The 17,437-nt window shown below is 42.2% G+C and overlaps 1 protein-coding gene across 5 annotated transcripts in view; it reads left to right on the top strand.

The window, feature by feature from the left end:
* The window catches only part of RABEP1 (rabaptin, RAB GTPase binding effector protein 1), a 46,504-nt gene that overhangs the window by 1,456 nt on the left and 27,611 nt on the right, over window positions 1-17,437 (top strand). For 2 of the 5 annotated variants that reach the window (XM_021415795.1, XM_021415794.1), the window contains exon 2: window positions 16,896-17,024. In XM_021415795.1, coding sequence (XP_021271470.1) covers window positions 16,896-17,024 — 129 coding nt within the window. Of the gene's footprint in view, window positions 1-74; window positions 265-1,182; window positions 1,217-16,895; window positions 17,025-17,437 lie in introns of those variants that run through there. The other 3 variants (XM_021415797.1, XM_021415796.1, XM_021415793.1) reach the window with 3 other exon arrangements.

The raw sequence follows: 17,437 nt of genomic DNA, 5'->3' as shown, positions 1-17,437 counted from the left end.
GGTTACCCTTCGTATGGGTTGCTGTGTACCTTCTAGTGAATAACCATTGTTTATTGTTCTTTAGCCTTTTGTTGTGAGAGCTACAGAACAGCTTGCAACAGATTTTCTTCTTGGCTCTTGCAGAGAATCTGACTGCAGGTGTGCAGTGGAACTGTGCAAGCATTCGCTGCTTGACCAGGGAAGGTAGCTGAATGTGAGTTGTGTATTAGAAGTTACAATTTGGTAGATTTTTGTCATCGTTTAAAAAGAAGACAAAAGATGCAGGTAACATTTCGTAATTTGATAGGTTGAAGAAGCCTGTCTGGTAGGAGGTATGGATTGCTGTCGTTCTCATGCTTTCTCCTACAGGAAGGTGAGGATGCTGTAAATAAGACCCATGGCAGGGGAACGTGGCTGAAAGTTGGATGGATTCTGAGAAGTGCTTGCTGTGTTCTTGCACTGAAGAATTGAGAGCTTCTAAAATGGCTCCTCTCCCCCATCCTCCTTTGGCAGTAATAGGATCTGTTTGTTTTGTGTTTTTTTTTTTTCATCCACTTTGATCAATATACTATTGTTCTCAAGACTGTGGGATTTATTTTTAAGGAACTTGTCAAAAACTGTGCCTTGAAACTTCTCTGTTGTATTTTAATATAGAGAAAGTGTTGAAGAAGTGAATTATTCAGTGTCCTTGGCTGTCTGCACTGAATTCATTGCTTAAGGGAATAGCGTAATCTCTGATTTAAGATTACATGTGACAAAATAGAGCTGGATTAGTATATTCCTCCAAGAAAAAAGTCACTGCTTTATTATAATCACTTATGTTGATTATAAATACCATGTACATTCTTTACCTGTACAAAACACTGGCTATGTTTTGGGGGTTTTTTTGATGCTGAAAACATGTATAAAAGACTCTAATGAAAAAAAAAAGACATAATGGAACAACATGAGAGGAATGATATATAGGCTGTGTATTCTATTCTAATGTCCATATTGACATTAGAAAAGGGGAAGGAATAACACAGTGAAGCGGGAGAATGGATGTTAGCTCCTACCCTGTTTTTGTACTTTGGCTTAGTATAGAAGTTAATAACCCTCTGATTCTTTTGTGTGGGGTAATAGAGTTTCCATATGATAACAATCGCAGAGAGGCTGAGTGCAGAGTCCTCTGGCTGCTCATGTGGCTTTGTGCAGTGTGCTGTTAACTCTTGGCTGATTATGTCAACCTGGGTTGCAGGTAGGCGCGTGCTTATTGATCCGGGTCACCATGGCTTTTGGGAGGTTTTTTATTAATGTGTGCCATCTAGATTGTGTGACTGGAATGGTAATGCCTAATTTAAAAGTATATGTTTTTATTTTTGAAGGTGGCTTGCTCTCAGCTTCCTTGGGCTTAATTCAGAGCTGGGTGCTTGCCATCTCCAAAAATAAGGTTACCAAACAAAATGTTTTGACATCGTTTTTCACTGTCAGAATGCTTAGGCTTCAGTATCGCTCTCCTGCTTATACCTGGAAAATGCTTCAATGGGGAAACTGCTGTTAACATCAAGCACTAATTCTTCAAGGCTTAAAATAATGACATGCAAATTATTTGCAAATTGTCGAACTCGTACTGCACTGGTAAACTTAAACTGTTGGTACATCCAAACAGATAAATAGCACAACTGCTGATATTATCCTGTCAAGGAAACTGTCTAATCAGCACAGTCTGTCATATTACAAGAAAAATTACCAGCCAGGAGTGCAGTATTGGAGTAAGTCTCTCTTACGCTGTGCTTAAGCCAGTAAAAATACTGTGTCTCTTTGTGGTCAGAGCTTAGGCTGGCTCTCGGTGGAGAAGACTGCTCAGCTGCATGTAGGGGGCTGGAGGATGCTCTCGTATTGATTTTAGTACCATGGGCTGCGCTGTTGCCCTGTGCAAGTCACGTGGGATTCTGACAAGAGCAGAGATCTTTCTGTTGCTGTACTTCTCACGTATCTCAGAGTTTGGGCATAGCTATTGGAGGAGTCTGGAATGTCATGTGGAAAATGAAGTAACAAAACTTGCCTTCTGCATTCTACGTCTTCCTCTTCTATGTTTCTAGTTATTTTCCTTACAAATGTCACTCAAGTGAATATGAAATATCTGAAAATGCTGTTACTCATCTCAAAAGCTAGGTGTGGCTGGTAGGGGACTGGTTTCAAGCACTGAAGTTCAGCTCTGTGTTGTTGATGTAACTGTCAAATATTAAGCTCTTCTCTTGAGTAATAACGACAAAATTGCTGGTACTTTCCAAGAGCCAAAAACGTCTTCCCTTTCATTTTTCTTGCTTTTAATTTAGTGTATTATTTATTAGTTACTAATATTATTAAACAAATATGTTTAATTAAAAAAAAAACACCACAAATTAACACATCTCTTTTTAAGTTGTATGTTTTTCTGTATTTGTTCAGTGGTCACATCTGGAATTTGGCTTCAGAAGTGAAGCAGACGCCTTGAGCGTGCAGATTTCCACCATGTAGAATTTCTGAGGAGGTGCTGATCAGCTCAGCAGGTCCATGTGCTTGGGAGTGGAACTGTGCGCATTTGGGGTGCCTGTTTTACTTCTGGAGCCAAGTCCCAAATCTCTCTCTTAATTTTGAGAAACGCAGTGACTGTTCATTAAAATTAGCTGCTGACTTGCCTGAAGGCATGAAGAGTATACTTTAACACCTGGGCCATCTCTTACGTTTTGAAGGCTGGGAAATATAAATTCTTTGCCCATTTTTATTGCTTCTTGGCTAGTTCACCATCATCACGGACAAGATGGCCTTCGTAAATGTTTTCTTTCCTTTCTGGCCTGATGCCTCAAGATGCTTTCCCATTGCCCTCTGTGGGTGGAGCACATTGCCACTGTGGAACTAGTTTCTGTGTGCTCCCTTGAAAGTGGTCGAGGAAGGAATTTTATTTTAAAACTTTTAAGAAGCTAAAACAGGCAATGTCTCACGGTGTGGGAGGGGACCAAATCCCATCGGCTTCGTAGCGGTGCTGCTGAATGGCAGGCTTGGTGGGTTTTCACTCCAGGTGCTTTATTAAAAAACGTGCCTAAGATGTGAAGTTTTCTATGTTATGCTTAGGTGAGGATTTTTGTTTAAATAAAAGTTTGTCTTTAAAACAAAACGCATGAAATTATGGCTTTACTCCAGCTGAAGTCTTCCAAGATAAGCGCTGATAACGTTGATAAGCAATGCTTACTAAGCAGACTTCTAAGAAGTACCTGACACCGAGGCTGGAGAGGGGTGGGAAAAATGCAAGACAATAGCAAGCAGTAAATGCCATCGTGTGTGTTTTTAGGAGCAACATCTTCCACTCCAAAGGTCTAGTGCTTCCAAGTGGTTCATAGTCCTGACTTGCGGAATTGTTTTCAGAACCCAGGGTAGTGGTGTCTGAGTTAATGGTACTAGTCTCTGCAAGTTACTCTATAAATAGTGTAGGCATTGTGTAATTTTAGTCATGGTATAGTCAGTTAAGCATGGTGATGAATTATCTCTGGAAAAATGTAAATCATTTGATGTCTTTGTATAAATTGACATAGGAGGAACACATGAGTAGTGCGGTCTTAGTTAATATGTCTGTATCTTTCAAAAAGAATTGCTTTTCAGTACTTCACTGAAATAGCCTGATGCTTGAGAATAAAAGTCTGGGTTGTCGTGTCGCTTTGTTAATGGTGCATATAGTACCTTCAAAATGCAGAACTGCAGCACGTCTATTAATATAATGATGTATTTTATTTGCATAGTAGCTCAGAAGTACAAAATGAACGGCCAGATTGATTTATTTTCTATGCCAGTGATATTTCAGCCTGTGATTTTCAGACCCATCACTTAGGGACTGTCTCTGTTCTATTTTCTGTGGATTCTCTACAATAAAAGCCCCAAACACCTCTGTTATGAGAAAGCTTTCATTCTTTTTTTAATAAAGGAAGCCTGGACAGTTGGTTGTGGGGGAAAAAAGACTGAAAAAACATGGATTTAACCTGACAGAACAGAGGAAACCTCCTTAGGTATCCATAATATCAGACGGATGGCTTGAAGCTTCTGCAGCTGCTTTCTTCTTATCTTACAGTATTCCCAAGGCATTCATTGAGAAAACCTGATGAATTGCTGCATTTGCTGTATTTTTTCTTTTTTTTCCCATTCATGTCTGCTTCTCTCAGCCATGGCTTCTGCTGGCCGTCAGCTGACTCGTGGTGCATCTCCTCTCCTGTCTTCATCCTATGCTCATCCTGGCCCAGCTCCTCCACATACAGCGCAGAGAAAAATAAAAGCTTTCAACTCGCCCTTCACATGTTCCATCTCCCCTGGCAATTTCTGTTTCCAGGCAGCGGAGTGACAGGGTAATTCCTCTGAAATGTTGCCTTACGCGACCTTTGGGCACAGATTCTTCCTCTCTGAGGTCAAATGACTGCCTGTTGGGCTGTCTTGGACAGCTACTGCTCCTCGGCTGATTCTCTGCTTCCTCTTCAGTTCTCCTTCCCCTCCCTTAAACATGCTCTCCCTCCAGCAGGGCTCCTGCTGCCCATGTCCATGCTCTCGTTTCAGCCGCCCCATTCCTGACTTGCTCTGCTCTCGACTTAGCGCATCCTCAGTGTCTGCTTTCCTCCATGCCTCCGTTCTGCTGCTTCTGGAGAAAACTGTATGACTGCTCAAACTTCCTCCGTTAAAAATCTCTTCTTTTTTCTTTTCCAGACAGCATTCTCCCAGCCATGCTGATTCTTAGCTCGTTTGCCGTTTTGTTGTGGATTTTTTTTTTCGAGTTGTTCTTTAAGTTCTCTTCAGCTACTTTTGCTGAGAAGATCTTGTGCTTTACTCTTGATACAGAGCAGGTATTCACCTGCTTTTAACCCCCCACCTTATGCATTTCTCAGTGTTTTCTCAGAACAGACTATAGTATTTGGCAGGCAATGGACTTCAGTTTCCTATTCAGATTGGCTTCCTTCAGATTGGCTGACATCTAATTCTTTAATACCTTGATTTCTTTATTTGTAAACCAAAGCTGTTACGCATCACAGATTGCAAAAATTAATTGCTTGAGGTTTATTGTCGATGTCTTTGGAAAGGCAGAAAAACACAAGAGCTCCAACTTTCTTTTATCAGAGCCATTCTGAAGAAGTGGCTTTGAGAGAGAGCAGGAAACTTCCACTGTGCAGTGTGCTCTTGAGTGTGGGCACCGAAGAGCCCTGCCTTGCCTTGTGGGTCCAGGAGTGTTAATAACTGGAAAATAACTTAAGATCTTAAAACAAAAACAAAATCCACCGAGCCTAATGTAGTTACTTCATGGACAGGAGAGGCTTGCCATGCTGTGATGCCTCATGCTGAGGGAAGAAATTTAAATTCAAGTGGGATTTTTTGGTTAGCATTTGTTTTCTGCTAAAACGTTGTGGTTTCTGAAAATAACTTTTTAAGTAAAGCTATCTGTTACTGTATTTTTGCTCCATTGAAATTATACATGGCAAAAAAAATCAGAATCAGTAATTGAAAGAGAGCAATGTCATTTACTGTGTGATACTCCTGATGATGTGGCTTGTAGATGAAGAGATTAACTGGGAGGCAGACCAAACCAGTTTGTTGATTTAGCAGTGTTGCCAATTCTGTTAAGAAAGTTACCTGAGCAGACTGTATGATTTCTACTGCGTTTCTTGGTGTGTGTGTTTCACTTACAGGTAGTTGCAACAAGGCTTGAAATGCTGTTTAAATGGCAGCAAGGGAGAAAAATAAGCAAAACTGTAAAGAAGAAAGATTTCACTTTCTTAAATTTTTGTCCAAGTGCTTCCATGCGTGACTGTTCACCTGCCACACCCCTGTCTTGGTACTGTCACTTTGTATTTGCATGTTTGGTCACCCTTAAAATATTCCCCAGCAAAAGTATTCTTGGTGTTGTGTTTTAACCTCTGCTACATCAGGGATAAGTAAAATGATGAGATTAGCAATGCGGCTGGTTACATTAAAGAAAAAAACAGAATGGAGTGACTTGCAGGCAGTAACTTGGCTACAGCCACTTAGTATCAAAATAATCCTGACATCTGAATTTTCATTGTCGCTGGCTTCATCTGTGAAGAAAGAAGCACAGATGAGTGCTAGAACTTAGTGCTCAAGCAGTGATTATCTCAACCATCCACTCTGAATGTTCATGTCTGGTACCCTTTAAGAGAATTGTATTTCCCAAGGCCTGTTGAAGATCAGACTGGACTCCTATTGACTACAGGCACTACAGAATTGGAACATTCATCTCACATTAACAGTGCTCTGTGCCAGAATGGCTGTGATGTAATTGAGCTGTGGTGTTACTTGGTTTATCTTGGTGAAATACAAAGCATAAACTTGGCTCTGTTTGTTCAAATCATCTCATAAACCGCCATCTTGGTCATATGGTACATCTCTTAAATTTTCTTTTAAGGACGATTAATAAGTTTTGAAATTAGTTTCAAGTAATGCTTTCTTAATTGTCAGCTCACAATGTCTGTTTACATTTTTTTTCTTTGTGCTGTATCTAGAGACGTGCGATAAATTAATGGGAAAGCAATTAGCCAAACTCCAGATTCTGTGTTTGACTGATGCCTCTAACTGCAAAAATATTATAGCTGTCTGTCTGGTCTTCACAGCTTCTGTTTGATTTATAGATGAGGCTGGAGATAAAGATGCTCAATCTCTAAATAAGGCTAAAAATCCTGATGTTACAAAGGTTGCTTTCACTGGAGGCACGGAGGCTGACATTTATGTGATGATGCATCAGGAGGGGTTGTAATGGGACATTATAGGGTCTAATTTAACTGCAGTTTTGTACTCCTGTACTTGCTTTCAGATAAAAGTAAACACGAGCCTAAACTTGTTCTGGAATAGAGCTGTTCTCCAGTGTATTTCTACCTGCAGCTCTAGGTGTTAGCTCAGTCTAAATGCATCTCTCCTGGAGAAACCCATTTGGTTGCATTAGATTAAAATGTGTGTATATGCAAATACAGAGAGGAAACCTGAGCTTTGGAATTTGCATTCTGATACAGGTTATGCTTGTGAGCTGCCCCTAGAGCATCTGAATGGAAGTCAGCATTTGTGTAAGTCCATTTAACACTTAAAAATGACAGCTATAACGTCTTTAAAAGAGGAAAGGAGGGAACGTATTTGGGATACACCTATCTCAGTTGCCACCAGGAAGTGCAGGGCAGAAGGAAGGTCAAGCTGTTCCTTTGGCAAGCTGCACACACTGAGGTTTAAACAGGTTATCCAGCTGCACCCCTAGGCTGTGGCTTTGTGTTGCAGCTCAGGCAGCCCAGGAGGTAGCAGTCCTTGAGATCCTGCTCCTGGAGTGATGTCATGGTCCTGTTGGTGCCCTTATGCCCACTGCGTGTTGGTCTCATTGCTGAGTCAGCTCAGCTCAGCCACCCAGTGGAAGGCTGCTCCCTGCTGGATTAATGATTTTAACTGATTTAGTGAAAGGCCTGATGAGCTTAGGTCTGGCATAAAGGAAGGGGTGGAGATCTGGTGGCAGTTATGTGGATGTCCAAGGGTATCGTTCAGACTCTTTTTCACAGTTTAAACCAGTCAACAGCCCTGCTGTTTTATTTGTGGCAGTTCTGTTAAATGTTCAGCCACATGATGAGCATGGTCAGAGTCTTGGTTTGGCTGGGAATTGGTGGTTTGAACCCCCACACCTCCTGCTTTTGCTGTATCACATCTCAGATCCGTGTACTCAAGGGTTCTTGAAACACTTTGGGGATGAAGGGTTGTGGTCGGGGGGAGGTTGGAATGCTGGTTACTCTGTCAGAGGACCACCAGTACTTGCTTATAACTACAGGCTTAGTCAAGACTTTATGTTCTGTTTTTCTTATACCCTGGGCATATTTTGGTTGTTTAAAATCATGGAGTCACAGAACTGTAGGGGTTGGAAGGGACTTCTGAAGATCCCTCCAGTGCAAGTCCCCCTAAAGCAGGTTCCCCAGAGCAGGCTACACAGGAGCTTATAAGCAGGAAGTGGAGTGACCTTTTACACAGTCTAATAGTGATAGGACAAGGGGGAATGGCTTTAAACTAAGAGAGGAAATTTAGGTTGGATTTTAGGAGGGAATTCTTTATTCAGAGGTGGATCCTGGATCCTCATTGGAGGTGTTCAAGGCCAGGTTGGATGGGGCCTGGGCAGTGAGATCTAGTAGTTTTCAACCACGTCCACGGCAGCAGCATTGTAGCTTGACGATCTTTCAGGTCCCTTCCAGCTTAAGCTGTTGTATGGTTCTGTGATTCTGTATGAACTCTGCTATGTCATGGTCTCCACAACCAAGGCTGCCCCAGCCTTCACATTCCCAACCAATCCTTCCCTGTTTGTAGGAGCAAGGTCCAGCAGCACACCTCTCCTTGTTGGTTCCACCACCTACGCCAGAAGATTATCTTCCACGCACTGCAGGAACCTGGACCATGCGTGCCTGGCACTGCTGCTTTTCCAGCAGTATTGGTGGTTGAAGTCACCCATGAGAATTCCCTAATTCTTCCTGTTTGTTCACCATGCTGCATGCATTGATGTACAGGCACTTCAGAGAAGAAAATAAAGCAGATGTTGCAGATTTCTCTAGAGGGGTGCAAGAGGATGCGCCATAGCTGCACACACTGTTGAGATGTCTGGCCTTTTGGCTCATATCATGGGAAGCAGCTAAGGAACATCTGTTGTTTCTCTGATTGGCCTGGCTCATTCCCCAGTTGGCTGCAGTGGTGTAAGCATTGCCATTTTGAACGTCATGCTCCAAGTCCTCCAGTTTAAAGCCCACCTTGCTAGGTTGGACAGCTGGATCCCATCCCTCTCTACCAGGCTATAATCTTCATAGGAACTCTCATTGTCATAAAAGCCAAAACCCTTGTGCTGGCACCAGCCATGTAGCCAGGAATTGTTATGCATTATACATCTATTTCTGGCTTCCCTCTTTCCTCCAGCTGGCAAAATAGAAGAGAAGATAACTTGGGCACCGGTGTTCTTCACTTGTGCTCCCAGAGCTTTATAGTTTTCTTTGATTTTGCCCACTTTCCAGCTTCACGTGTCGTTCATGCCCACATGAAAGAGCAGTAGTCCACTGCGGCACTCTGACTGCGTGCTGCAGGCATGGTTCCTTCTTGCAGATCTTGGTCTTGGGTGTCTATAGCTGTAAAAGCTTCATATCTGGTTTTTTGGTAGTGAAGCTGGAGGGTGGAGAGCATTGCACTGTAAATGAAAACTTCACGCTGGAGGAGGAATTTCTTTCCGACTGCTAGAAAATTCATTTGATGATAAGAGATAGAGTATGAATATGTAGAATTATGGCAGTGTTTCCTGTCAAGAAATAGATTATCTAAACTTGGGGGAGTAGTAGTCTGTTGTTCTCAGGGAAGCTATTAAACTGCTGCAGAAACCTTATTCCAAGTGATAAGGACTGTATCCTGTTCGTTATCAAATAAAGATGTTAATCATCTTTTATTAGTTGTCGTACTGTACTTATCACCACAGTGTCTCCATCTGGCAGCCATATTTTCCAGGCCATTTATCAAGATTTATGTTTTGCAAGTGGTTACTCAAAGGCACCATGTGTTCGTGCCTGCAGTGGGCTCTTCTGAGAACTAATGCCTCTGAAATTACTGTTCCTTGAAATTAAACCGTCACCTGCCACTTTCCTTGCTTTATTCTCTGGTTACAAATTTGGGTGGCCAAATTTTGTAGGAAGGGATAAGGAACCGCAGAGGGTAAGAAGTGTGATATTAACTCCCTTATGTGGTGCTGGTTCACATTCATAGCTCTTGAGTTCTATTTGTCTAACTGCAATTTCAGGAGCTTTTCTGGTACCTGTGAAAGTACATGAATGCTTTCTGGTAGCTGCATGTGTGGAAATGAGTTTGCACATCATTATTGAATATATCACATTTTAAAATTGCCTAGAAACATGCTGGTTTGATTTCAGTGGTAGTTTCCCCATACCTGTAGCAATGGGAAACCAGAGAAGCTATTGCCCATATAAATTTCGTGAACCTGTCTTACGACAGGTATGGGGAACAGACCTCTGTTTTTCTCTGCATCATTTTCAGTTCCTGCTGGTCTGCCCGTGTTTCTCTCTCAAACTGAATATTTCACTTTTGTTACCTTCATTTGAATTTTTCCGTGTGTGAGGTCATCATCAATGTGTTCTTTCTGCACAGAAATCAGGATGCAGGGTGCTTGGGTCCGTTGCCTGAACGCTCTCCAAGCTGCACCTCAGTTTCCTGGCAAATAACAGCGTGAGATCGTACATTAGAGGTACCTAGGGGAACGTGGAATTAATGGAAATGGTTATATTTTGTGTATTAAATTACTTCATCAGACAGAACAATGCAGCAGGGTTGTTTTGTGTTGTTTTTCTGGGAGCTGAGTCACACTTTTTTGCTTTTTTTTTTTTTTTTTTCCCTCCAAAAGAGGACAGCCATTAATAAATCTGAGAGGGATGTGATAAATATGTTAGAAGGAGTCAAAGGAATTTTCCTCCCTCCCACTGCAGATGAGTCAGCAATTGCATTATCTGAAAGAAAATCAGTACTGGATTTGTTGTCTGGGTTTGGCAAGTGTTTGCATTTTAAGAAAACATTTATGCTGGTGCGTTCAGAATGATGAATTATGTAAGTGGTCCCATATATTGTGGGGTGGATATCAGAATCACTCCCTAAACATCTGTCATTCTGAAATAAAAATACTTGATCAGAACAGCAGATTTCCAGTTGTTTACTAAAACTGACATTATCTACTATTTACATTTTGTTTTTCTTGCAAGGTAAGATAACTCTGGAAACCTTACTGTCGAGTGTAATTGCCATGTGAACAGTTTAATCCTGTTTGGGATTTGATGGCTGTTTTATACAAGTGATGATTAGATCTGGGAGCGTGGAAAAGCTTGGCAGAAGCGTTCCAGCATAAAATAGCACCACTCATTCATAACTTCACTCTTACTTCGGTCCAGAAGAATGGAGCTATCTGGCTGTTTTCTGGGACTTGCTTTGAAGTGCTTTGGAAGGGCAGTGGATGGCACTGCTGGAGGTCTCCTTTACAGGCTGAGGGAGCATCTCCTGTGTGTGTGCTTTGAACACCTGTATGGCAGCTGTTTAGCTTACCAGGTGATGAGGTAGGACTGACTGATGAAATAAAAGGAGTGGCGAAAGCACACGTGTGTGCTGACATGTTTGACAGTTGTGTTGTTTCACCTTAGGTACTCTATTAAATGCTTGAAAAGCTTTGCCAAGGGAATCAGGAAGGACTATGGCTGCAGGGTGTGTAGATTTAGGAGAGCTTTAAGCTGATAGTGGTGCGGTGGTAGCAGCAATGGCACTCAGCACAAGCTATGAACCTTTGTAGAGAAAGCTGACCAACACCTGGGTACTTTACCTTCGCTGTGTTCTGTGCTGCCATCACCATGGTCTTGTTTGCTCGAGCAGTGACTAGTTAGAGTAAGTGTACACAGCCTACAGTGTAAATAGACCCTTCATAAACCCAAGAAATCATTGAGCTTTATTTTTGCAGAGAACCTTTTTTCTTTAAGAAACAAAATTGATTCTTTTACGATGTACAGTTATTTCCCTTGCTTTAGCAATTTTTTCATTTTTGTAAGAAGCACAGAGAGCAGGGAAAACCCTTGTGATTGCAGTAAGATGAATAACTCACCTTTCCATTTTGTGTCTATAGATGCATTCAGTGTTTCTGTTCACTAAAATGTGGCTCGCTTGCTGTTGACTTTTGGGACTCTCAAATCTACACTGAAGCCTGCCAGCACGGCGTTTCTGAGAAGATTTACTGTTGGTTGCAGTACTATGACCATATGCGGCCCAGATAGTTTCTCTAGCTTACCATCTATCATGCTGTCTAGATGACTTTTCCAGCACCGTGATCGATCCACTGCTGCCCTATTTTAATTGTCACTTAACTGATGGAGCAGAGAGAAACACCAATACTCTTGGAAAAGAAACACCAGTAGTATTTTCCAGAAACTTTGGGAGGAGTTGTGCTCTTCACCTCCCAAAGCAGCAGTGGCAGAAATGAAATAGAAGTAAAACCAACTATGCCAAAATCTCATTGTGCGTTGGGTTGAAACTTGGGTGGAGAAAGTCAGGTGTGTGCACATGGCGAGGAATGGTCTGAGGGCTGGGCAAGGAGTAAAGAATCTGCACCTGTAATGAGCCATGTATGGTAAGGCCAGACCAGTGATAGCAGAAGGGGAATGCCCTTGGGAGAAAAAGGTGATTTTAGCAAATGAAAGATAAATGACTGGGGAAAAAATTCGAGCCCATTTCTGTGCACCTGAATGTATGTAAATAACTGCATTCCTGTGATAGCTGATGCTACTGACCACTGTTCCACTGCATTCTAATTTAAACAGTGTTCAACTAAGCATAAACTTAAAGCTACACTGAAGTTACCTGGGGCCAGAATGACTAAATGTGTGGAAGAGGTGAACACGAGTCACCACGTGGAGTGGGCTCATGGAGCTGGGAGTGGGGAGCTGGGAGTCCCATTCCCTGAGCGCAGCGTGGATGTCAGGGAGCAGGATCTGGGCTCCAGAGAAGCAGCTGCCTGGTTTTTGTGTGCGAGGAAAAAGGCGAGGGAGGCAATAACAAAGCAAGGAAGCAGTTAACTTGTTGTGTGTGCAATAGGAAGGGGGAAAAAAAGTGGGAAGTGGCAGTGGGAAGAAATGGGGAAGGAAAAACACTACCTTTGCTTTTTTTTTTTTCCCGTCTTACAATTCACTATGTAAACATACTTACAGGATAATTTTGGTAAAAATGATTGCACATCAAAGATACAGGCCTGTCTGTTGTGTTACTAACAAGCACTAAGTGATGTTGTAGGTAAGCCGATACAGGAAATGCTTCCGTGTTCCTCTGCCTGCTGTACTCTTCTGTACTACTGGAGCCAGCAGGGCCAGACGTGGCTTTGGTGCTGCCCCGATGGCTTTGCTCTGCGTGGAGCTGCCCCAGCTGCTGGATGGTGGACTGCTTCTTCAGAGGTGCACCTGAGAAGTGCAACTCATTTGAAATGCTGTGAGGATGGTCACAGAAACAGCTGTGTGGGATTTTGCAATATCATATCAAACATTGCTTGGTTGTTAACAGCTATCGAAGCACAGAAGATTAACTATGTAATTCAGGGGACCCTTGTTTTCTCCTCCCCTTGATGCAGAAATGCTTTTGTTTTCCTCTTCCGTACAGAAGTGTGGAAATATTTAAAAGATATGGGTGCCCAACCAGGAAAATGAGAGGTAGGAAATGACGCTGGTGACTTTTGTCTCCAAAATATTTGCCAGACATACAGCGTGGGTCTGATCTGCTTTTCAGATCCCAGCTATGTAGGGCTGAGCTCTTGATGTCATGTTTGACACTCTAAATATCAAGTGGAAAGCTTTGTGGCATTAATTTTATAAATAGACCTAGGACTCAAAAATAAACATACCGCTAATCGGCTTTGTCTGTCTTTAATTCTGGAATGGTCACTGCGTGTCTGTGCAACTGGAAACTTTGTCATAGATAAAATTAATCCTTTTGGGAGCTGATTTGTGAAGCAGTATTTAAGTAACAGATAAGAAATGTGTGTTCGTTCTTGCATTTTCCTTAAATTGATTTTTTTTCCCGTGTACTGGTTTAAAAGAGAGCTGTCTCTCTTTTCACTGGAGTTTCTTTTTGTGTACTTCAGTGGTCTTACAGACGTCTTGTACATTGATGACTCCACTCATAAGTGAATTTTTCTGCCCTTCTTTTGAGTTCTTCTGCCTGTTAAACCACATAATGACATGCAGCACACTTCATAGAGTTAACCAGAGAGGTGGTGATCTCCTGCTTCTGACTCAAAGTGTCTATGCAACATCCATGTTATTCAGTAATAGTTTAATTGGTAAGTCTGACCCTGTCATCAGTAGCACCTGATACTCTGAAGAAAGCCTTTTTTGTAGCTAATGGTTGGCCAAAGTGACATCTCATTTGCTTGATTGATTTTCATTTTGACCTATGAATTTTAAATTCAACTCTCCTCAGTGCCAGTTCAGGAGTTAAGAAATGAGGTCTTCGGGTTTTTGTTTGTTTCCTAATGAGTTAGGGCCCCTACTAGGTCTTCCATACTCCTGCTCCTGTGAGATACAGCATGTTCCTTGCTGGGTTGGATCTCGTGTGTAGCAGCATATCCTGTTTCAGCCGGGCATCGCTCCACCAGAGCTGACCATGCACCGCACTCTGTTTACTACGTACTTCCCTGGTATCATTAAACATTCGTAGCTGACTTGCTGGGTGTCAGAATGGGAGCACAGGCACAGTGACTCAGGCAAATTAGTGAATGCTTGTTCTAAATTGAATGGTTTGGGGTGGTTTGGGGTGCCTTTTTTTGGTCAGTTTTAAGCAAATCAATCTACGATGGCAATTAACTTTTCTTTCTCAGCTCTGTTGCAGAGCTGGAGTGACTTGAACCTAAATTCAGACCAGGAATTCACCTGCAGATGATAACAGCCTAACTGAAAATCTGCAAATATCCATTTCCTATCATCATTGTGCTCCAGGCAGACTTTAATCCACATAATTTAGCCTGTGGTCACCTGCATATGGCAGCTTGCATTTGGGTTCATTCTAGAAAGTGAATTATCTGTGTTGCTGTCATACAAATAGTATCCGTAGAGAAGCAGTCCCTTTTGTGAAAGTATAACCATTTATACTTGGTAGAAAGAAGGCAGTTGTTGTGATGTTTTAGAAAAGAAACCTTTTCTTTTTATGCACATTCATTTCAGGGGATTGACACGCTGTAGAATTTACTGTCCCCAAGTGCGTGCATCTCTTGTTAGTGAAATGTGGATTACACTGCTGCGGGGAATGCCGGGATCTGTCCTTAGCTGCATACCTCCTGCAGGTGGTGGAACTGCTTTATTCCTTCTATTCAGATACCAAGTTTAATGTTAGTACCCCGCTGTGCTGATGTGTGGCCTGCAGGTCTCCTGTTTCATTGCTTGCTTTTCTCAGTGCTGCAGATGGTTTTGGCAGCAGCCAAAGCACTGCTGTGCTGAGGTTATTCATTTCTTTCCTTTACAACTAACCATCAGGCTGTAGAGAAGGGCAACACTGTAAAAATACGAACGTTTGAAGTTTCATTTCCATTTTCTGTGTGACGACTGTTTGGGTGGGAGGATTTCAGAAGGCTGAACTCGCCATTGCCCCCGCCTAAAGCCCCTGAGGTTTCTGTTCTTGCCATGTCCTCTGCCCTCCACACTCAGCAGAAGCAGCTCTCATCTTGGAAAGTAATATAATTTGGGTGCTCTGCGCAACCTGGATTTGCTTTCTGATGTGAGCAGCAGCACAGCTGCTGTTGGCTCGCTGCAGAAGGAAGATGGAAGGGATATAGGCAAGGAAACACAAGCCAACCCTTCCCTTCAGGTGACTGCAGCAAGAGAGCAAAGGTAAAACTTTAGCCTTTGCTGCCTGGGCCTGGCTCCACGTGTGCTGTTTCTGTCATGGTTTGATGCACCCACTTTCTGAGCTCGTGAGAAGCCTTGCTCCCAGCGAGCTTTCTTTTCTCCAGGTTTCGTTTTCCAAAGAGCACTCCTGTGCAGCTGGCTTTGCAGAACAGAAGCTATGCCTGCCTGTATCTGACATGGAGTCAAGTAGCTTGTTTAAGTGCTGTATTTTATAACACCATAAGCCCTCGTAACCAGCAGTCAGTAAAACATACCAGAGCTTTTAAAACATCCTTCTGTTCATGTCTGCACTTACTGTAAGTCATCTGGTACATAAACCAAACAGCACTCACGCAGTCTTGGTGGCATTCAGCATCCAGCATTTTGCTGCTCTAGGTCTGCTGCCACCAGTGTGCAGGTCTCAGCAATGGTGCTGAAGCTGTGTAGCCTTCGTGCTGTGTTTTCATTCACTACTTGCTTTTGGTGGGAAATGATTTGGGTGGGACACGTGTGATTGATCAGCATTTTGTGTATCTAGTCTGTGCTGTGTAGGGGCTATAACTGAAATGAAGTGATTCAGCTTTCCTACAGATGGATTTGGAATGTGTCCATGAATTGCTTTTGTAGAACAGATAGAGAACTGCTTAGAGGAGTGTTATTTGCTCAGTGCATTGCAGCATCCAGGTGGGTTTTGTTCGAGCTCATCTGCCTCTGGCTTCTGTTTGGAAATTGAATTCTGAAGCGTGCACTAGGAAACCCTCTGGCACCTGAACGAGACCTGTACTTCTTGAGGTGCAAAGTGCTTAACATTGCACATGAAGATCAATATTATATGTTGGTTGTTGTGCTTCTTACCCTGTGGGATCTTTACAGCAGGATGCAATGATATTGTACATCTTTTTTCAGTAGTGACCTAATTGTAACAATTATTAGGTGTCATGTGGACTTCATACTATTCCCTGTGCAGTACTGAAGACAGGAGAGATTGTAGCATCTTATTCTAGCTCGTGACTATTTTTGCTTTGTTCTTTTGTAGTTGTTAACAGCTGTCATTGGTTTTCTTTGACCTCAGCCTTTTAGAACGTGGTGATTTGCTGCTCAGCCTTCATGTGCTGCTCCTGTGCATGGTGGCTGACTTCCCAATGTCTTGGAAAAAAGCACCAATAGAGATAATTGTGGCGCTGGTTTTGGGGTGTTTTTTTTTCCTGCTTCTTACTTCAGTGTATTTGCAGAAGTATGATTTTCTGTGGGCTAGTGACTGTTGTACTTAGAATTCATTGCCACATGCCTCTGTGTGTGTAGAAACCTATTGCAGTTTGGTGCTACAATCCAGGAGGATTTACCTTCCCTTGGTACTTAAAGGACTCTGACTAGTTCTGATTTATTGTGATGCAACAGCTGAGCTAATTTATAAAGGTACTTTCAAAAGCATAAGCCCAAAGCCTTCAGGTTGCAGAATGGGATGCCTTAGCTCTTAGTGACGTACCTTTTCTTCTGTTTTATTTTTAGTTGCTCTTCTACAACGGGTAGCAGAATTGGAAAAGGTCAACGCAGAATTTTTGCGCACAAAGCAGCAACTTGAGCAAGAATTTAATCAAAAGAGAGCAAAATTCAAGGAGCTGTACTTGGCAAAGGAAGGTAAGTTCTCAGTTATCTGAATTAATGTAATTTGTAATAAAACTTTAGCTGTAAATAATCCCTAGGTGAAAAATTGTTATGCCAACTACTATTCCCCATTTGCCCATGCACACCGCTTGCTTTCTTTTTTTTCAGTTTGCTGAAGTGTAACCCTAACTAGGATTTTAAGATGGGGATAATTGGGATAATTGACTTGCATACCCACTAGGAGATAACACATTGTTTCTGATTTGCCAAAAATGTAAAACATGACAGTGGTCTTTTAAACAGAGATAGTAAGAATGTAAGATTTGTGCAGAGTGTAACATTCTGTCAGTGGCCATTCAGCTTCCAAGAATGAATTTTTAGAATGAATGTAAGGATTCACGTGCACAGGTAGGATTCAGCAGAACAACTTGCTGTAAACGTGGGAA

The sequence above is a fragment of the Numida meleagris genome, chromosome 18 (assembly GCF_002078875.1).
Source record: "Numida meleagris isolate 19003 breed g44 Domestic line chromosome 18, NumMel1.0, whole genome shotgun sequence".
NCBI lineage: Eukaryota > Metazoa > Chordata > Aves > Galliformes > Numididae > Numida > Numida meleagris.
This window is presented reverse-complemented; position numbering and strand designations above follow the sequence as displayed.